Consider the following 21,511-nt stretch of genomic DNA (forward strand, 5'->3'; position numbering starts at 1 on the left):
AATTATCAGTGCCTTAAATTTGAGTGTGTGTGTTTTAAGATGAGAGGTTTGATGCTGTAACGGCTGCTAATTATTGCTGCTCTGGATTTCACTAAGTCTGTTTGATCTGCTGTCCTGATGAGATGGATTGAGAGCGTGCGTGCGCTGGCACACACACACACAATTAGAGGTCATAGGTAGGAGAGAGGAGGCTTGAGCTCCAATTACTGAGACTAGTAGTCTGCTTGGTTCCCCATCCTTACACCACAGGGATGTGTGTGTGTATAGGTGTGTGTATCACCACTAGCAGGAGTATCCTGACTCCTCCCCTAGAGGTCTATAATGTCACAGAAGCCAAATCAATCAAATCTCTCAAAGCACTCTGGGTAGTCTACTCAATATACGCCATCTGGAACTGAACTGAGATAGTGTGTGTGTGTGTGTGTGTGTGTGTGTGTGTGTGCATGCATGTTTGTGTGTGTGCATGTGTGTATGGTTGTGTGTGAGAGCAGACATTGAGCCAAACAAACTAAGAGCATAGCATGTGAAATAAGCAGACAGAGAAATTGTGTTTCTTTAATGTCCATTTATTGTCCCTGGTTGTATAATGCAGTCAGTCTCATTCTCTCTACCCCTCAGCAGGGCAGATATGTTTACATTACATTGTACATCAGATATATGGAAACATGTTATTGCATTTTCCAGCATTCCCTTTTACGTGTGGGTGTTTGTGTGTTGTCCCAGGGATGATACAGTCTTTGTGTTTTATGTTACAGTATTTCCAGCTTTTAATGTGATTGATGCCTTTTTGTACAAATGCTTAACTAAACTGTATGAAACGGAGATGATGGCCTTTACTTTTTCTTGATCTCTACTCTCTCTTTTTCTCTCCCTCTATTTCTCACCTCCCTTTCTCTCACTATATCTCTCTCTCTCCCTCGCTATTTCTCTACTTTCTCTCTTGCTCTCGCTCTCTCTCTCTCTCTCTCAAATCAATTCAATTTAAAGGGACCTTATGGGCATGGGAAACACATGTTTACATTGGCAAAGCAAACAAAAGTGAAAAAAGCAATCAGAAATGAACAGTAAACATTACAAACACAGAAGTTTCAAAAGGATAAAGACATCTCAAATGTTATATTATTAGCTAGGTATAGTGTGCAAATAGTTGTAGTATGTCTGGCAAGGGGAAAATAAACAGATTGATTGTATTTACAAAGGTGTTGGTGCTACACTGGTTGCCCTTTTCTTGGCAATAGGTCACAAATGTGGCTGCTGTGATTGCACACTGCAGTATTTTGACATATAAGGGAGTTTGTCAATATTTGATTTGTTTTCAAATTATTTCTTGGTCTGTGTGATCTGAGGGAAATATGTGACTCTAATATGGTCATACTTGGCAGGATGTTAGGAAGTGCAGCTCAGTTTCCACCTTGTTTTGTGGACAGTGGGCACATAGCCTTTCTTCTCTCGAGAGCCAGGTCTGCCTATGGCGGCCTCTCTCAATAGCAAGGCTATGCTCACAGTCTGTAAATAGGCAAAGCTTTTCTTAAGTTGGGTCAGTCACCGTGGCACTGGCATACTGGACACCCCCACATCCCCATGGGGGCCCATGCGCCTGTCTGACATCGGTCTATTTTTATTTTATTTAATAAATCATTTTTACAGTAACCCTCCAAAAAGTCATTCATAAACCTTTTTAATTTCCATATGTACAAGGAAACTAAGTATTTGTTTATTGGGCTTCAATAATGTGACTGATCAAAGTGCCTCAGGCCTTGAAAAATAAATAATTAAACTGATTGAAATTAAGGGGATATTGGTGAGCAAATGCCTGGTCAAAACTACAATGGCGCCAGTGCCATGAGTGGACCTTACTTAGGTGTTCAAAAGTGCATGTCAGACTGAGAGCCTAACTCTTCTTAGTTCTTTATGAGTTTTAGTTTCTCTTCACAGAAGTGACAGTTACAGGGATGGTTATAAACAGCTTGATTGCAGTAGCAACATCAGGGAAACTGGGCAGAAGGGAGTGGGTGCTTCAAATATAGCACTTCTGCAACATCTTTAATTGAGCCTCTCGCATTCTCCTTAATTGCCGGCCTCAACACGTTACGGAAAGAGATTAACTGTATAGGAAGCTCTTGGACACGTCGTCTGGATACTGGACAGCCAGTAAATTGGCAGATGCAAACAGATATCTTTAGCGGACAACAGTTCTTGATTTTGTTCATACTGGTGAACCGGCATTTCAGTTTTGTGGTTGCAATATTAACAGTCCCTTATCTCTGGTATATCTTGCTATGCATCATTCAAGACTAAGTTTAAATTGTGTGCAGCGCCATGGACATATAATGCACAATGTTTCAGGAAAGACTGTCTGGGTTGTCAATACTCAGTATAGAAAACAGTCGGGCCTGCAACCTGGACCTACAGGCCGTGGTGAAAACATTGGCACACAAAAATGCAAGGTGACGCAGTAGCATACTGTAGCTACCATAGGCCTCTACATAGGAAAAAAGAGAGATTGGCATTAATAGACTGGTTTTTCGCAGAACAACTTTCTATCCAAGCTGGGAGAGAGCGCGAGGAATGGCTCATGTCATGCAGGTTCAGGTAGGCTATACAGGACAGTTGCGAACTCTGACCTTTGGGGGGTCTAGAAAAACTGCATTACACCAGTGCACAGTCATCAGGTATTCTGCCACTGTATATTCTCTTTTTAGGGCAAGGTAGCGTTCCAGTTTGCTGTTTTTTGGTTAATTCCTTCCAATGTGTCAAATAATTATCTTTTAGTTTTCTCACGATTTGGTTGTGTTGCTGTCCTGGGGCTCTGTGGGGTGTATTTTTGTTTGTGAACAGAGCCCCAGGACAAGCTGGCTGAGGGGACTCTTCTCTAGGTTATTCTCTCTGTAGGTGATGGCTTTGTTATGGAAGGTTTGGGTGTTGCTTCCTTTTAGGTGGTTGTACAACTTAACGTCTCTTTTAGCGGGTATCGTCCTAATTCTGCTCTGCATGCAGTATTTTGGGTTTTACGTTGTACACAGAGAATGTTTTTGCAGAATTCTGCAAGCAGTTTCAATTTAGTGTGTGTCCCATTTTGTGACTTTTTTTGGTTGGTGAGTGGACCCCAGACCTCACAACCATAGAGGCAATGGGTTCTATAACTGCTTCCAGTGTTTTTAGCCAGATCCTAATTGGGCAGTCGTATTTTATGTTCCTTTAAATGGCCTAGAAGGCCCTTCTTTCCTTGTCTCTCAGAGCGTTCACAGCTTTGTGGAAGGTACCTGTGGTGCTGATGTTTAGGCTGAGGTAGGTATAGTTCTTTGTGTGCTCGAGGGAAATGGTGTCTAGATAGAATTTGTATTTGTGGTCCAGGGAACTGGACCTTTTTTGGACACCATTAATTTTGTCTTACCGAGATTCACTGTCAAGGCCCAGGTCTGACAGAATCTGTGCAGAAGATCTAGGTACTGCGGTTGGGGACAGAAGCACCAGATCATCTGCAAACAGTAGACATTTGACTTCAGAGAATAGTAGGGTAAGGCCGGTTGCTACAGACTGATCTAGTGCCCTCGCCAATTCATTGATATATACAGTGGCTTGCGAAAGTATTTACCCCCCTTGGCATTTTTTCTATTTTGTTGCCTTACAACCTGGAATTTAAATAGATTTTTGGGGGGTTTGTATAATTTGATTTACACAACATGCCTACCAATTTGAAGATGCAAAATATTTTTTATTGTGAAACAAACAAGAAATAAGACAAAAAAACAGAACTTGAGCGTGCATAACTATTCACCCCCCCAAAGTCAATACTTTGTAGAGCTCCCTTTTGAAGAAATTACTGCTGCAAGTCTCTTGGGGTATGTCTCTATAAGCTTGGCACATCTAGCCACTGGGATTTTTCCCATTCTTCAAGGCAAAACTGCTCCAACTCCTTCAAGTTGGATGGGTTCCGCTGGTGTACAACAATCTTTAAGTCATACCACAGATTATCAATTGGATTGTGATCTGGGCTTTGACTAGGCCATTCCAATACATTTAAATGTTTCCCCTTGAACCACTTGAGTGTTGCTTTAGCAGTATGCTTAGGGTCATTGTCCTGCTGGAAGGTGAACCTCCGTCCCAGTCTCAAATCTCTGGAAGACTGAAACAGGTTTCGCTCAAGAATTATCTCTGTATTTAGCGCCATCCATCCTTCCCAGTCCCTGCCGATGAAAAATATCCCCACAGCATGATGCTGCCACCACCATGCTTCACTGTGGGAAGGTGTTCTCGGGGTGATGAGAGGTGTTGGGTTTGCGCCAGACATAGCGTTTTCCTTGATGGCCAAAAAGCTCAATTTTAGTCTCATCTGACCAGAGTACCTTCTTCCATGTGTTTGGGGAGTCTCCCACATGGCTTTTGGCGAACACCAAACGTGTTTGCTTATTTTTTTCTTTAAGCAATGGCTTTTTTTCTTCCGTAAAGCCCAGCTCTGTGGAGTGTACGGCTTAAAGTGGTCCTGTGGACAGATACTCCAATCTCCACGGTGGAGCTTTGCAGTTCCTTCAGGGTTATCTTTGGTCTCTTTGTTGCCTCTGATTAATGCCCGCCTTGCCTGGTCCGTGAGTTTTGGTGGGCGGCCCTCTCTTGGCAGGTTTGTTGTGGGCCATATTCTTTCAATTTTTTAACAATGGATTTAATGGTGCTCCATGGGATGTTCAAAGTTTCTGATATTTTTTTACAACCCAACCCTGATCTGTACTTCTCCACAGCTTTGTCCCTGATCTGTTTGGAGAGCTCCTTGGTCTTCATGGTGCCGCTTGCTTGGTGGTGCCCCTTGCTTAGTGGTGTGGCAGACTCTGGGGCCTTTCAGAACAGGTGTAAATATACTGAGATCATGTGACAGATCATGTGACACTTAGATTGCACACAGGTGGACTTTATTTAACTAATTATGTGACTTCTGAAGGTAATTGGTTGCACCAGATCTTATTTAGGGGCTTCATAGCAAAGTGGGTGAATACATATGCACCCAACACTTTTCCGCAATTTTTTGGGGGGATTTGTTTTTAACACGTTATTTTTTAAATTTCAGTTCACCAATTTGGACTATTTTGTGTATGTCCGTTACATAAAATCCAAATAAAATCAATTTAAATTTACAGGTTGTAATGCAACAAAATAGGAAAAACGCCAAGGGGGATGAATACTTTTGCAAGGCACGGTATGTTGAAGAGGGTGGGGCTCAAGCTGCATCTCTGTCTCACCCCACAGCCCTGAGGAAAGAAGTCTGTGTTTTTTGCCAATTTTAACTGCACACTTGTTGTTTGTGTACATTCATTTTATAATGTTGTATGTTTTTCCCCCAACACCGCCTTTCATCAATTTCTATAGCAGACCCTCGTGCCAAATTGAGTCAAAAGCTTTTTTAAAAATCAACAAAGCATGAGAAGACTGCTTTTGTTCTGTTTGTTTGTCAATAATGGGTGTGCAGGGGTCTGTCGTACGGTAATTTTGTAAAAACCCAATTTGACATTTGCTCAGGACATTGTTTTCACTAAGTAAATGTAGGAGTCTGCTGTTGATGATGCTGCAGAGGATTTTACAGAGGTTGCTATTGACGCATATCCCATGGTAGTTTTTGGGGTTGGATTTGTCTCCAATTTTGTGGATTGGGGTGATCAGGCCTTGGTTCCAAATATTGGAGAAGGTGCCAGAGCTGAGGATAATGTTAAATAGTTTAAGAATAGCTAATTTGAATTTGTGGTCTGTATATTTTATTATTTTGTTAAGGATATTGTCAACACCACAGGCCTTTTGGGGTTGGAGGGTTGTATTTTGTCCTGTAGTTCATTCAATGTAATTGGAGAATCCAGTGGGTTCTGGTAGTCTTTAATAGTTTATTCAAGATTTGTAATTTATCATGCATGTGTTTTTGCTCTTTGTTCTTTGTTAGCACCTTTTTTTCTAAGCGTGTATATCTAGAACCTAAAAGGGTTCTTCAGCTGCCCCCATAGGAGAACCCTTTGAATAACTATTTTTGGTTCCAAGTAGAACCCTTTTCAATTCCATGTAGAACCCTTTCGACAGAGAGTTCTACATGAAACCCAAAAAGATTTTACCTGGAACCAAAAAGGGTTCTCCTATGGGGACAGCTGAAGAACCCCTTTTGGAACAATTTTTTCTAAGAGTGTATAACCAAAAAGATTGGAGAAGTGGTTTATCCATACATCTCCATTTTGGATAGATAGCTCTTTGTGTTGTTCCCAGATGTGGTTGGATTCTATGTATTCTTCAATTACATTGAGCTGATTTCTGACGTGCTGTCCCTTCTTTTGCCTTAGTGTATTTCTGTAGTGTTTTAATGTTTCACCATAGTGAAGACGTAGGCTCAGATTTTTGGGGTCTCTATGTTTTTGATTGGATAGGTTTCTAAATGTCTTTCTTAGGTTTTTGCGTTCTTCATCAAACCATTTGTCATTGTTGTTAATTTTCTTAGGTTGTCTGCTTTGAATTGTTTTATTTGATAGGGAAGCTGAAAGGTCAAATATACAGTTTAGGCTTTCTACTGCAGATTTACACCTTCACTATTGCAGTGAAATGTTTTGTCCAGAAAGTTGTCTAAGAGGGATTACTGCCAAGGGATGAGCTGTAAGTGTACCTACCGTAGGAGTCCTCTCAAAACCTACCATTGACTATGTACAGACCAAGCGTGTGATAGAGCTGCAGGATTTATGACCCGTTTTTGTTGGTTGTCGTAGTTGTGTTTAGGGGGGCATATTGGGGAGGGAATGTTGTCACCTCCAGGTAGGTGTTTGTCCCCCTGTGTGCTGAGAGGGTCAGGTCCTTGACTGGTTCTGCTGTTTAGGTCACCACAGACTAGAACATGGAAATGGTTGATCTCCCCCTCTAGGATGGAGAAGCTGTTGTCATTAAAGTATGGGGATTCTAGTGGGGGGATACAGGTGGCACACAGGAGGATATTTTTCTCTGTTATTTCTAACCAAATGTAAAATGCTCCTGTTTTGATCAATTCAGTAGAGTGGGCTAGGTCTGATCTACACCAAATTAGCATACCCACTGAGTCTCTTCCCTTTTTCACTCCTGGTAGTTTGGTGGATGGGACTACCAGGTCTCTGTAACATAGAGGGCAACCAGTGGGTCTGTCTCCTCTATACCATGTTTCTTGTAGGATGACAATGTCTGTATTTCTGATGTCTTTGGTGAAGTCTGGGTTCCTGCTCTTTAGGCCAAAGGTAGATGACCTCAGACCTTGGATATTCCAGCATGTTATAGTAAAAGCTTTGTGTTCCATAGTGTTCAGTGTTGTGCTTTGTGTGGTTATGCCTCAGACTAATAGGTGTGAGCAGAGCATGCTGGGCATCTGATACATGCCTCTTAGGTCGCTGAATGGGGCTTGGGCGGGTGTAGGAGTGGGGGTTGGCCCTTTGCTCTGCTCACGGCCTGGGCGTCTGTCTGTCTGTCGCTCTCTCTCTCTCTCTCTCTCTCTCTCTCTCTCTCTCTCTCTCTCTCTCTCAGGTGTTACGGTACTTCAAAAGACAGCCAGTATGACGGTACATCAAAAGACAGCCAGTATGTCTGACGTTCAGAGCGGAAGAAAGAGATGAGAGAAAGACAGTTAGTTTTAGCAGGTGAACGGTTTCCCTTGATTCATACTTGAATGGGGAGGGATGGAAACATGAGGATCAAAAGGAGCTTCTCTCTTGCGCTCACACAGTCGCTGTCGAAGGAAAACCTCCTCTCCAAAACAGAAACTTTTCAGGAAATTGATTTTATTTATTTATTAACAAACATACAATTATGAAACTTCAGAAGCTATTTTGAATACATTTTCTTAGTCCTAGAGTCATGAAATGTTCAGAGAACATTGAGGGGAGTTAATGCTTCCAATACATGTAAAAACATGAAAATTGGCAAAAATTGAGTTAAAAGGTTTTCATCCGACAGCGACAACATGTACACACACGCATGCACTCATACAAAAACATACACACACACACACACAAATTCTGAAAATTCAGTGGATTGTTATACTGTATGGGACATTATTGTCCAGGGGTTGCTAACATGGCATTGTATTACTATGTGATGTCATCAGAGAGCATCATCATTATTTTTGTTGAAAACTCAATGACCAAATTCTTTCTGGATACGGTGGTCTCGGTGGGGGCAGTGTGAGGGGGGAGGGGTGGAAGGCAGGGGAGGGAGGGAGGAGATGTAGAGGAGGATGGGAGAGTAGGATGGAGGGAAAGATAGAGGAGATGGAGAATGGAGGGAGGTGGGGATGGGGGAGAGGGGAGTGTAGGAGGGGCAGGTGATGAGGGAGTGAGGTGTGGTGGGCGAGAGAAGAAGAGGTAGAGGAGGGTGATGAGAGTGCCATACTGAAAGCTGTGTGTTGTAGAATGAAATGATGAAGGGTGGGTGGAGGAGGGTGGGTCATTAGAGGCTGCGGTACGGGGACAGGGGGATGAGGAGGGGGGAGGCTGGGGGTAGGGTGTGTCTGTAAGAGCTGTGTTTGTACCTGGTGTGTGTCTAGCTCTAGAGAGGTATTTAGGGAAGTAGAGTGTGTGTTTTGCTCTTGAGTGTGTGCTACATGAGTGTGTGTGGGGTGTGTGTATGGCTCTGGGGAGGGGGTAGGTGGTGTGTGTGCCGGTGTGTGTGTCTCTGTCCCCAGTAGTAGTCTCTGCATGTGCTCTCGTGCTTGCTCCTGCAGACAGCGATACTTGTCCATCTCCTCAGCGCTGAAGCTGATTAGCTGTTGAGACAGAGGAGGGGAGGGGCCTTGTGACCACTGACCCCTGTGAGATAAAGTTAGGACAGGATATGAGGTCACAGCAGGATGTGATGTCAGGGAAGGACAGGACGTGTCCTCTCCAGTTTTCTCAGGGCTCTGAGACGAGAGGGGTTGAGGGCACGGTCGACCACTTGGGACTGCTCCATTCTTCATACTCCCCTTCCCTTGGTTGTGGTCCTGGTCCTGGACCTGGTCTTGATTGTGGTCCTGTTTCTCTGTTTGGTCAGGGCCCTCCCTCTCTCTTTCTGCCCATCGTCTCTTAGTTCCTCTCCTGATCGCTGGTAGTTTCCCTATAAGTGGCAGTAGCAGAGTTCTCCTGGGGTTCCCCTCTCTGGGCTGTGGGGAGGCTTTGGACTCTCTGTCTGAGAGACATGTAGGCTGTGCTGTGGGGTTGGGGCTCCTGTCCTGTGGATGGGTGGTATCAGTGCTGGGCAGAGGTCTAGGAGGAGTAGGTTTGAGGCTGGGGGCTTGGTGTTTCTCCTTGGTGGGTGAGGGAGATGGTGCTCGCCTGGGCACCCCTGTTGTTTTTCTCCCAGTCAGGGTTAGTCTTGAGCGGGTACTAACGCTACTCCACCCCCCACTTAGGTCTGACACACTGGTGCTGCTGCTACAGGAGCCAGGGCTGGGCCGTCGGGGCAGCCAGTCAGGGCTAGAATTAGGCCAGGGACTGGGGCTGGAGATGGGGCATCTGGTAACTTGCACACTGGGGACAGACTGGGAGCCAGGGCTGGGGCTGTGTCTATGGTCAGGGCATCTGGTAACCCAGTCCCAGCTAAAACACTCAGGTCTGGGGCTGGGGCTAGGTCTGAATCCCTTCTCCCAGCTGCTCCAGCTCTCTCTACCTTCAGTGGACCTCTGTCTCTCCCAGTAGTCCTCCCAGCTATATCTGTCCTCCCAGCAGTATGTCCCCCTGTCCTCCATACTGTCACTGCTGCCCCAGGTACATCTGTCTGGGCTTGAGTCCCCTGGTCCCCTGTCACAGACCTCTCTCTCTCCCTCCCCAGGACTAGACCTCCATCTCCTGTCCCTCTCCAGAGTCCTGTGACTGGGGGTCGAGAGATACCTCCGCCAGCCCCCTCCACTGACTCCTCCAGGGCTGGATTCCCTGCTTACCCAACCCTGCCTCCTACTCCCCCTATCCCTGCTCCCTCTCTCCCTACCACCCCTCTCCCTGCTCCATCTCTCCCTACCACCCCTCTCCCTGCTCCCTCTCTCCCTACCACCCCTCTCCCTGCTCCCTCTCTCCCAACAGCCTCTACTCCCTCCATCCCAGCTCTCCCTCCTCCCTCTCTCTGTTCTCTCCCACTCCTCACTCTCTGACCACTTCCTCTTCCTATTAATGTATTTCCTGTTTCTTTGGATGTGTTTACTCTTCCTCACTGGGCTGCAGGTAATGTTGCTACCAGGGATGTTGTCATGGCGACTGTAGACGGGGTAGCCCCTGCTGTAATCGTGGAGACCACCATATGCCACTGGGAGGTTGTGAGCCTTTTCCCAGGGCGACCCGGATGTAGAACACAGAGAGGAGTCTGAACTCCAGTAGAAAGGCCAATCCTCCCTTTCTCCTCTCTCTACCTCTCCAAATCTCTCTCTCTCCCCCTCTCCCTCTCTATACAGCTGAGACTCTGTGCTGTAGTACTCTGTCCTCTCTGTGACTCTCTGTGCTGTGTTGAACTGGGAGGCAGAGTTATAGTGATAGTGATGTTGGTCTCTACTGTGACTCCTGTGAGGCCTCTGTCTGTCAGAGCAGGGTACAGACTCAGAGTCCCACTCTCCCACCAGGCACAGAGTCCCACCCCTCCTCCTCTTCCCCCTCTTCCCCCCTGCCTTTCTTCCCCTCTTTCCGCCTGTCTCTCCCTCCCACTCTATTTCCTTGTCTCCTTCTCCGTCACATCTCCGCTTTTCGCCTGTCTCTCCCTCCCACTCTATTTCCCTGTCTCCTTCTCCCTCTCTGTCTCCGTCACATCTCCTCTTTCCGCCCCACCAGGTGGAAACAGAGGTTATGACACTCCTAAGACGCTGCCGATCTCCCTTGCACTCGTTTGAAGTCCCATTATACCTCTCTCCTCTCAATTTCTTCTTTGTGCTGTCGTTTCTCCTCTTCTTCTTTGTGCTGTCGTTTACATTTCGGCATGACACATCTGTCGGAGTGCTTACTGAACCGCCCACGGAGTGTATGCACGAGCTGGCAGCGTGCGTACATACACACCTCACCTCGCTTGCACACTCACACTCGGCGGCGCAGGGCTGGATGACAGCCTCTAATTTAGGCCTGGGGGTTCTGACGGCTCGTTCTCTCTCCTGTCTCACATGTCCTCCTAATCTGCCCCCCTGGGGATTGTGGGGGTTTGTGTGAGTGTTGTCACCGCAAAGGGGGTCACCGTTCCCGAAGAGGGGGTGGTGCCACGCCTCTCCTACAGGCGGAGTGAACCCAGATTCACCTCCACTCTCTGGCACTGTTGCTTCTGCCTGGAAGGCTGCTGTCACTCCATGTGCTTCTGTCTTCTCTACAACGTGACAGGATGATGAGTGTGTGACTCCCTCATCTGTCCCGCCTGTCTCTGTATATAGATCTGTATTGTATTCTACATTTTTTGTGTCCTGAGGAGGAGGCTGGGAGCTAGAGAACATGAGGGAGTCAGACTCCTCTGTGTGTTTCTCTGTCTCCTGCTGGCTTGCTGAGTGGTTACAGTGTAACTTGGTTTGACAGTGGTTGTGGTTGTGTTCAGGGTTACAGTGTAGTGGGTTGGTGTGGGGTTGCCAGTGTGTGGGCTTGCAGCTGTAGGAGAGGTGGGGTTTGGCTGTGGTAAACTGCAGCAATTCTACTGGCCATCTCAGACGTGTGGATCCATCTCTGGCAACCACATGGAGATAAGAAGACATAGGAGTCTGATTCACCTCATGGCCCTGTTGTCTGTGCTCTGTACCCCCGTTCCTCTCCTCCCTCTTTTCCCCCTCCTCCCTCTCTTCCCTCTCATCTGCTGTACCGTGTTCAGGGCTCTGGTCTGTTTCTCTCAGTCTGGCGTTGCAGGAAGGACAGCCTGGGTCATGGCTAGCAGAGGACCTGTCTCTCTCCTCCCCTCCTCTCTTCTCTCTTCTCTCCTCCCCCTCTTCCCCGCCTGAAGGGTCTGTCTTGTTTCCGGGGTGAAGGCTGTTGGTTGGTTGCCCTATTAACAGGTTGTCTGGGTGATGCAGCCGTAACTCATCTCCTCCCCTTCTCTTCTCCTTCATCTGCCCTCCTCCTCCTCTCCCCTCCTCATCTTGCTGGTCTGAGAAGACAGAGGCAGATGGCTCTAGCCTCGGGCCCCTCCTGGAGAAACAGAAAGAGACCCCCACCCTTCCCGTGTCTCTGCCCCACGGAAAGGCAGGGTCTTGGAGGGAGCTGTTCAGGCGAGGCTGGGGATCCTCCAGAGAAGGTCCACATCTGGAATGCAAGGCTGGGGGTGGGGAGGGTGGGAAGTGCCCTCCAGGGAAAATGGGTATGTGGGTAGGATCTTCTGGCTGCTGGGGCTGGGAAGGGGAGAGAGGCTTGGTCTGGAGATGGGGGGAGTCCTCTCCCTGGAGGCTGAGAGGGATGGTCTGGGGCTTAGTTAGAGGTAGGGTAAAAGCGGGTCGCTGGGAGTTCCCTGTGGTATGGATTAACCCTGTTTGGGTCAAGGGGACATGGTGGTCCCCTGGTCTGTAGTCTTTCTCTCCACAGTGTCTCTCTGAATGCTGGATCTCAGCTTTCACTGTCCCTCGGAACCTAACAACCTGGCCTGGTACCCTGGTGCAGAGGTGAGGAGAGGTGGAGACGAGAGGATAGCAGAGCAGAGAACAGAATAAATATAAAATGAGTGAAAATGCCAAACACTGTCCATATTATGCAGATTACTGTGTGTGTTCATGTTATATTAACTCAGCTCGTGCCTACAGTATCTAGGCCAGCTCTTACATCCGTCACTCTGAGGACCAGAGAGTGTGTGCACGTGAGCGTATGTGTACAGTATGTGTGTATCATAGAGATTTCCCACCCACACACACAACCACACACACACACACACACACACACACAGACGTACCTGTGTGTCTGTTGTCGTAGCAGTGCTAGTTGGTGCAGGCGTCTCAGAGCTCTCTCCTGCTTGCGGTCGTCCTTCCACGACTTAGACGCAACGTTCCGAGCAAACTCCCTCTGCTTCAACTCCTTCAGTCTCTACAGGGAGGAGAGGAAAGGGTCAATGTGTGTGTGCGTGTGTGTGTGTCTATGTCGTGTGGAAACTCTGTTTCAGCTCCCTCTGTCTGTGGGAAGAACTATCTCTGAGTGTGAATTGTATCAATCAAAAGTGTGTGTCTACAGACTCTGATGGAGAGAAACATGTTGTTTCTACATCATCTGTCATAGAAACTGTATGACAGGGAGAATGGTGGTGATTGAGTACTGACAGTGTTATAAGTCTAATGATGATGAGTGTTGCAGTCTGTCAGGTTGTCATCTCTCAGCAGGTTGCCATGTATCAACCCTTCAATCATCAGCCTAAATGCCAGCAACCATCTGTCACATTAATATGGACTTCATCATAAGAGGATAATTTAGGAAACTTACTTCATTACGCAAATCTCAGTGATAATCCTGCTTATTGAAATCTAACATTGAAGACATTGACTGAAGTATGGCAGGGAGATGCTGTTGTTACTGAAACTACAGACCACTGATAGGATAAATAAAGCATAGACAGCACTACAGGAACTGCATTGGAAGACCCTAAAATCCCTCTAACTCCTTAGAATCATCTAGAACTGCCCTGGAACTCCTATCGAACTCCCTAGAACCCTCTAGAACTGAACCTGGAACTCCCCTCTAACTCCATAGAACCCTCTAGAACTGCCATGGAACTCCTATCTAACTCCGTAGAACCCTCTAGAACTGAACCTGGAACTCCAAAAATCACAGCATGCACCGTCTCTGTATCATCAGCACCGAGAAACAGATCACTGCACTGTGTATGTGTGTGTATGTGTCTACTCTCCATCGGTCTGCTCCTTCAGGTGTGCCAGCTCTTTCAGGGAAATAGTGATTCATGTCTCTTTCTCTCTTTCTCTGCCTTCCTTTTTTAATACTTTTTCATCCTGCCTTTATCTGCGCTTGGCAGGTGTGTGTGTGTGTGTGTCTGTCTGTCATCAGGCTGTAGAGGGATGTAAGGTGTCTGACAATAGCTGCTTCACTCTCCTCTATTCTATCAGCCTCTCTCCTCTCCTGTCTCCTTTCCCTCTTTCCCTCTTTCCCTCTCTCTCTCTCTCTCTCTCTCTCTCTCTCTCTCTCTCTCTCTCATTAGTTGATCATATTTACAACTAACTTACTATCTAGTAGTCTCCATTTGATCTAACAACAGATCTATCATTTTATCTAGCCACTAACTATCTATCCCAACAGCTGATTATTTTCTGCAACTCTGCCTGACATGTCGTTCAGTCAAACCTTCCCTCCTCTCTTCAGTCTCTCTCTCTCTCTCTCTCTCTCTCTCTCTCTCTCTCATCCCTCCTTACTCCTTCTACCCCTCCTCTCTCACTCTCTCCCTTGCTCTCACAAAATCACACACATACAGTAAACCCTAAAGGCACACTCAAATGAGCACGCATTTATTCATGCACACTCTCACCATCACACCTCCCGTGGCTGCTAATCAATGTCAGATAAATTAATCCTGCTAATCCAGGAACACACCCACACGTTGACAGTTTTCAGGTTAATCTGTAGTGAGCAGAACACAAATGAGTGTCTCTGTGTGTTATCACTCACTGCTTAACATCCCACTGTCAGCTCACTATAGACGGCTTTGATGTGTTCTACTGCTGCTGTGTGTTTGAGTGCATGCGTGCATGTCTACACTGGTGTATTCATGTGTGCGTGCCTCCGTACTGTCAGCTTCCTGCCTCCTGTTTGTCTCCGGGCCTCTAGAGGTCATCTGTGTTCCCCTCTGCCTTAGTTCTTCCTCGTGTGTCCTAATTAGCTTGATCCAGGTCACCTGTGCCTTGTTTCCCCTTGTGTATTTTAGCTGTGTGTTTTCCCCTTGTTTCTCACTTGGTTATTGAGTCCTGGCTATGTGTCTCCTGCTTTGTTCCACCGTGTCTTTCCAAGTAAGGTTTTCTAAGTTATCTTTAGTTTGTTTTTCTCCCCTCGTGGAGTTATTTTGTTTTGCCTCCTGTTTTGTTAACATACCTCTTTCTGAGAAGAACTTTTGTTGGACTATTTGTGAATGGCGAAGAACCTTTGTTTTTACATTAAATCTACTGGCCTGGAGTATTGCCTTGGGTGTTTCATTTGGGTCCTACTACACCTCCTCTGTGGCTAAGGGGTATTACCCCCAGCTCTCCACATCTGAGACCGGAGTTCTAGCACGGCTTGTGACAGAATAACCAAGTCAATCATGGACCCAGAAACACTCAGTTCCCAGGACCTGTTGGCGGTGATCACTCGACATGAGGCTTCTTTCCAGCGCCATGAAGCCGTTCTCAGCCGACAAGAGGAGCTGATGGCTAGACATTCTCAACTCCTGGCCGAAATGATGAGTTCCCTTCACCAGCTCTTTGAACGCCTCCTTGGTCCTCTCCCTTCCCCCAGGTCACCTCCCAGTGACGACAGGCCTTCTCGGTTGGCGGAGCCCCGACTACCACCTCCCAAGCCCTTTTCTGGGGATCCAAGCTCTTGCCAGGGCTTCCTCACCCAATGCTCCCTCACCTTCGAGCTCCAATCCTCAAGTTTTCCCACAGACCGTTCCAAGATTGCCTACATCATTACCCTTCTTTCAGACAAGGCGCTCGCCTGGGCCTCTGCGGTGTGGCAGTCCCAGGAGGCCTGTTGTGATTCCCACGCTGCATTTGTAGAAGAGTTCAAGCGGGTGTTCGATCATCCTGTCAGTGGGCGGGAGGCTTCCAAGCGCCTACTGTCTCTCCGTCAGGGCTCCCGAAGCACGGCAGATTTCGCCATTGATTTTCGGACCATAGCAGCAAGGAGCGGATGGAATGATGAAGCGCTGAGGGTCTGCTTTCAGGGAGGGTTATCTGAGCCCCCTTCAAGATGAGTTAGCCACCCGAGAACCAGCTGGAGATCTCGAGTCCTCATAGCCTTGGCCATCCGCCTGGACAATCGTCTAAGAGAGCGGAGAACGGCTCGCCGCCAGGTGTCTCAGTCCCAAGTTCCTCGGAGCAGCTCTGTTTCTCCTGTTTGGACTCCGTCATTCAGAGCTTCCCGGCTCCTGAACTGCTCCAGGATTCCCCGGAGAGCATGCAGTTAGGCCGTTCCAGGCTTTCTCCCAATGAAAGGGAACGTCGCATGAGGGAGCGTCGGTGCCTCTACTGCGGGGTTGCCGGCCACTTCCGATCCACTTGCCCCGAGCTGGAAACGCCAGTCCCCGCCCAGCTACAGGAGGGCTGTGATGGGGAGAATTAGAGCTCCTCCTACTAACGCTGTCCTGGCTATTCCAGCCACTCTGTCCTGGGAGGGCCACCAGCATCGGGTCCAGGCTATGATCGATTCCGGTGCCGCAGGTGATTTCCTGGATGTAACCTTGGCTAAGGAACTTAAGATCCCTACCCAACTACTTCCTCATCCCCAGGCAGTTACAGCCTTAGATGGCAGACCTCTGGAACCAGGAAAGGTTACAGAGGCGACTCAGTCCCTGCGACTTACCATCTCTCAACACCAGCAGGAGGAAACCTTCTATCTCATTGACTCTCCCGAGTATCCTATTATCCTGGGTCACCCTTGGCTATGCAGACATAATCCCCAGATCGACTGGCCTACTGGCACCATTCTAAGCTGGGGTCCCACTTGCCAACTCACCTGCATGCTTCAGAGTCCCTCAGCCCCTAGTACCCAGTTTCAAGAGTCTGTTGACGTCTCCCTAGTCCCCAGTGTTTACCATCGGTTCAAGGCTGTGTTCAGCAAGGCCCGGGCTACTTCCTTACCGCCTCATCGCACGTATGACTGTGCCATTGATCTACTCCCTGGGTGCTGCCCTCCTAGAGGTCGGATCTTTTCCTTGTCCTCCCCGAGCACGCAGCTATGGACACCTACATTAAGGAGTCCTTGGCAGCCGGCCTCATCCATGCCTCTACTTCCCCGGCTGGGGCGGGCTTCTTTTGTTGAAAAGAAGGACGGGGGTCTTAGGCCTTGTATTGATTACCGGGGACTCAACAAGATCACGGTTCGGAATCGATATCCTCTTCCTCTCATGGCCACTGCTTTTGAGCTGCTTCAAGGGGCTTCCATTTTTCTAAACTGGATCTCCGCAATGCTTACCATCTCGTGCGGATCCGGTAAGGTGACGAATGGAAGACGGCGTTCAACACGCCCACGGGGCACTATGAATATCGGGTGATGCCGTTCGGGCTCACCAATGCCCCCCGCAGTATTCCAAGCCCTGATTAATGATGTTCTCCGGGATATGCTTAATCTGTTCGTCTTCGTGTACCTGGACGATATCCTCATCTTCTCGAGGTCACTGAAGGAGCATGAGGGGCATGTTAGCCGGGTTCTCCAGAGGCTCCTTGACAATCACCTCTATGTTAAACCTGAGAAGTGTGAATTTCATGTTTCTCAGACTCAGTTTCTCGGGTTTATTGTCACTCCCGGGCACCTAGAGATGGATCCCAAGAAGGTCGAAGCGGTCCGCAGCTGGCCCACACCTGCCACGGTCAAGGAGGTTCAACGGTTCATTGGCTTTTCTAACTTCTATCGGAAGTTCATCAAGAATTTCAGCTCAGTGGTAGCCCCCTTGACGACGCTTACCAAGGGAGGAGGGACCAAGGTTCACTGGGGTCCGGAAGCAGCAGGGGCCTTCGAGGATCTCAAGCGCCGCTTCACGTCTGCTCCGATTCTGGTGACTCCTGACCCAGAAAGACCTTTCGTGGTGGAGGTGGACGCCTCAGAGGTGGGGGGTGGGAGCCGTCCTGTCACAGAGGGGTGAGGATGGGAGATTACACCCTTGTGCCTTCATGTCTCGCCGCCTGTCTGAGGCCGAGCGCAACTACCACGTGGGGGATCTAGGAGTTGCTTGCAGTAAAACTGGCCTTGGAAGAGTGGCGCCATTGGCTTGAGGGGGCTCAGCACCCGTTCCAGGTTCTCACAGACCACAAGAACCTGGAATATCTCCAACAGGCTAAGCGGATGAACCCTCGGCAAGCACGATGGTCCCTTTTCTTTAATCGATTCCAGTTCCTCCTGTCTTACCGACCTGGCACCAAGAACGTCAAGCCGGATGCCCTGTCTCGAGCCTATTCTCCCGAGGTACAAGAGAAGTCCTTGGCATCGATTATTCCGAGGTCTAGGATCGTCGCACCTCTTCAGTGGGAACTAGAAAGAGGGGTACGAGAAGCCCTTGTCCATGAGCCCGATCCAGGCGGTGGTCCTGCCGGTCGCCTGTACGTTCCTCTCTCTGTTCGGGCCCGCGTCTTGCAGTGGGGTCATGAGTCGCCCTTGACATGCCATCCAGGCAGTGCTCGCACACTGGAATTCCTCCGACGGTGGTTTTGGTGGCCGTCCATCAAGAAGGACGTGCAGGTCTATGTTGAGGCCTGCCCGGTGTGCAACCAGGGAAAGTCGACGCGCCAGCGACCCCAGGGACTGCTCCATCCCTTACCTATTCCTCGAAGGCCATGGTCACACCTTTCTCTGGACTTTGTTACGGGACTTCCTCCATCCCAGGGCAACACCGTCATCCTAGTGATCGTTGACCGGTTCTCTAAGGCTGCCCGGTTTATTCCCCTGCCCAAGCTGCCCTCGGCCAAGGAGACTGCTGAGCTCCTCATGAACCATGTCTTCCGGATATTTGGCATTCCCCTGGACGTGGTCTCTGACCGAGGTCCCCATTCTCGTCCCGGTTTTGGGGGCCTTCTGCAGGCTTATTGGGGCCACAGCCAGCCTATCGTCAGGGTTCCATCCAGAGTCTAATGGCCAAACGGAACGGATTAATCAGGATCTGGAGACCACCCTGCGGTGTATGGCGGCCAGTAATCCCACGTCTTGGGCCACCTATATCATTTGGGCTGAATATGCCCACAACACCCTCCAGTCTTCAGCCACCGGATTGTCCCCCTTCGAATGCCAGTTCGGTTACAACCCTCCATTATTTCCAGAGGAAGAGGCGCAAGTTGGTGTTCCCTCGGCCCAGCGCTTTGTCCAACGCTGTAGGCGGACCTGGAAGAAGGCCAGGTGTATCCTCCTTCGGACCTCCCAGAGATACCAAAGTCAGGCTAATCGACACCGCCGGACGGCTCCCTAGTTTCCGAGCTGGTCAGAGAGTTTGGTTGGCCACTAAGAACCTGCCCCTCCGGGTCGAATCCAAGAAGCTTTCCCAGAGATACATCGGCCCTTTCCGCATTGCTAGAAAGGTTAACCCTGTTTCGTATCGTTTGGTTCTGCCTCGCTCCCTTAGAGTTAACCCCACTTTCCATGTTTCACTCCTTAAACCTGTCTTGTCTTCTCCTTTTGCCCCCCCACGCAGACCCCCGCCACCTCCCAGGATCATTGACGGCCAGCCAGCCTACACAGTCCGCCGGATACTGGACTCCCGGAGGGTCCAGAACTCTCTGCAGTATCTGGTGGACTGGGAGGGCTACGGGCCAGAGGAGCGCTCCTGGGTTCCAGCCAGGGACATCCTGGACCCAGGTTTGATCCGAGATTTTCGCACCCTGGGGCCGGGGTGTTCTGGAAGGAACGTCAGGAGTCGTTCCTAGAGGAGGGGGTCCTGTCAGCTTCCTGCCTCCTGTTTGTCTCCGGGCCTCTAGAGGTCATCTGTGTTCCCCTCTGCCTTAGTTCTTCCTCGTGTGTCCTAATTAGCTTGATCCAGGTCACCTGTGCCTTGTTTCCCCTTGTGTATTTTAGCTGTGTGTTTTCCCCTTGTTTCTCACTTGGTTATTGAGTCCTGGCTATGTGTCTCCTGCTTTGTTCCACCGTGTCTTTCCAAGTAAGGTTTTCTAAGTTATCTTTAGTTTGTTTTTCTCCCCTCGTGGAGTTATTTTGTTTTGCCTCCTGTTTTGTTAACATACCTCTTTCTGAGAAGAACTTTTGTTGGACTATTTGTGAATGGCGAAGAACCTTTGTTTTTACATTAAATCTACTGGCCTGGAGTATTGCCTTGGGTGTTTCATTTGGGTCCTACTACACCTCCTCTGTGGCTAAGGGGTATTACCCCCAGCTCTCCACATCTGAGACCGGAGTTCTAGCACGGCTTGTGACACGTACGTGTGTGTGTAGGTAGCATACAGTAAGGAGCTTTGAGTCTTTGATGCCAAATGCTGGTCTGTGGGAAATATTAATCATGTTCCTACTCAGATGCATACATAATACATAACTAACTCTCTATCCAGCTGTGTGTGTGTGTGTGTGTGTGTGTGTGTGTGTGTGTGTGTGGACGTGTTTAACTATACTTGTTGGGACCAGAAGTCCCCACAAGAATAGTAAACAAACTAAATTTGACCAACTGCGTCAAATGCTATTTCTAGGCGGTTTAGGGTTAAGGTTAGAATTAGTGTTAGAATTAGGTTTAAAGTTAGGGTTAGAAGTTAGGGTTAGAGTTAAGGTTAGGTTTTGGGGTTAAGGTTAGGGTTAGGATAAGGGAAAATAGGATTTTGAATGGGACTGTACAAGGTTAGCTGTACAAGAATGTGTGTGTGTGTGTGACAGGACTTATGTATATCATAGAAAGAGCGGATCTGTCAGTGACTGGACCACCTGAGAGTAGAGGAGTGAAGAAGTGGAATAGAAGAAACATTTTTATTTGTCACATGCGTCGAATACAACAGGTGTAGACCTTACCGTGAAATGCTTATGAGCCCTTTCCCAACAATGCATAGTTAAAAAGTAAGAAGAAATTGCAAATAATTGCAAAATATGAAATTAATTTCAAATGAAAATCCAAAATGTCTTGAGTTAATGAGTATTCAACTCCTTTATTATGGCAAGCCTAAATAAATTCAGGAGAAAAAATGTGCTTAACAAGTCACAAAATAAGTTGCAGGGACTCACTCTGTGTGCAATAATATTGTTTAACATGATTTTTGAATGACTACCTCATCTCTGTAACCCACACATACAATTATATGTAAGGTCCCTCAGCCGAGAATTTCAAACACAGATTCAACCACAAAGACCAGGGAGGTTTTCCAATGCCTCGCAAAGAAGGGCATCTATTGGTAGATCTGACATTGAATATCCCTTTGAGCATGTTGAAGTTATAAATTCAATACACCCAGTCACTACAAAGATACAGGTGTCCTTCTTAACTCAGTTGCTGGAGAGGAAGTAAACCGCTCAGGGATTTCACCATGAGGCCAATCGTGACTTTAAAACACTTAGAGTTTAATGGCTGTGATAGGAGAAAACTGAGGATGGATCAACAACATTGTACAGTGCCTTGCAAAAGTATTCATCCCCCTAGGTGTTTTTCCTATTTTGTTTTATTACAACCTGTAATTTAAATGGATTTTTATTTAGATTTAATGGACATACACAAAATAGTCCAAATTGGTGGAGTGAAATGAAGAAAATAACTTGTTTCAGAAAATTCAAAAATATTAATAATGGAAAAGTGGTGTGTGCATATGTATTCACCCCCTTTGCTATGAAGCCACTAGATAAGATCCTGTGCAACCAATTACCTTCAGAAGTCACATAATTAGTTAAATAAAGTCCATCTGTGTGCAATCTAAGTGTCACATGATCTGTCACATGATCTCAGTATATATACACCTGTT

General features: G+C 47.9%; 1 protein-coding gene across 1 annotated transcript in view; it reads right to left on the reverse strand.

The window, feature by feature from the left end:
• Positions 1 to 11,510: 11,510 nt before the first annotated feature.
• Positions 11,511 to 21,511, reverse strand: part of LOC121570306 (zinc finger protein 804A-like) — a 70,358-nt gene continuing 60,357 nt past the window's right edge. The window contains exons 3-5 of the mRNA XM_041881767.1: positions 12,841 to 12,971; positions 12,116 to 12,545; positions 11,511 to 11,633 (exon numbers count right to left, since the gene is read on the reverse strand). Of these exons, the coding sequence (XP_041737701.1) occupies positions 11,511 to 11,633; positions 12,116 to 12,545; positions 12,841 to 12,971 (684 nt within the window). The remainder of the gene's footprint in view (positions 11,634 to 12,115; positions 12,546 to 12,840; positions 12,972 to 21,511) is intronic.

Source organism: Coregonus clupeaformis, chromosome 28 (assembly GCF_020615455.1).
Source record: "Coregonus clupeaformis isolate EN_2021a chromosome 28, ASM2061545v1, whole genome shotgun sequence".
Classification (NCBI taxonomy): Eukaryota; Metazoa; Chordata; class Actinopteri; order Salmoniformes; family Salmonidae; genus Coregonus; species Coregonus clupeaformis.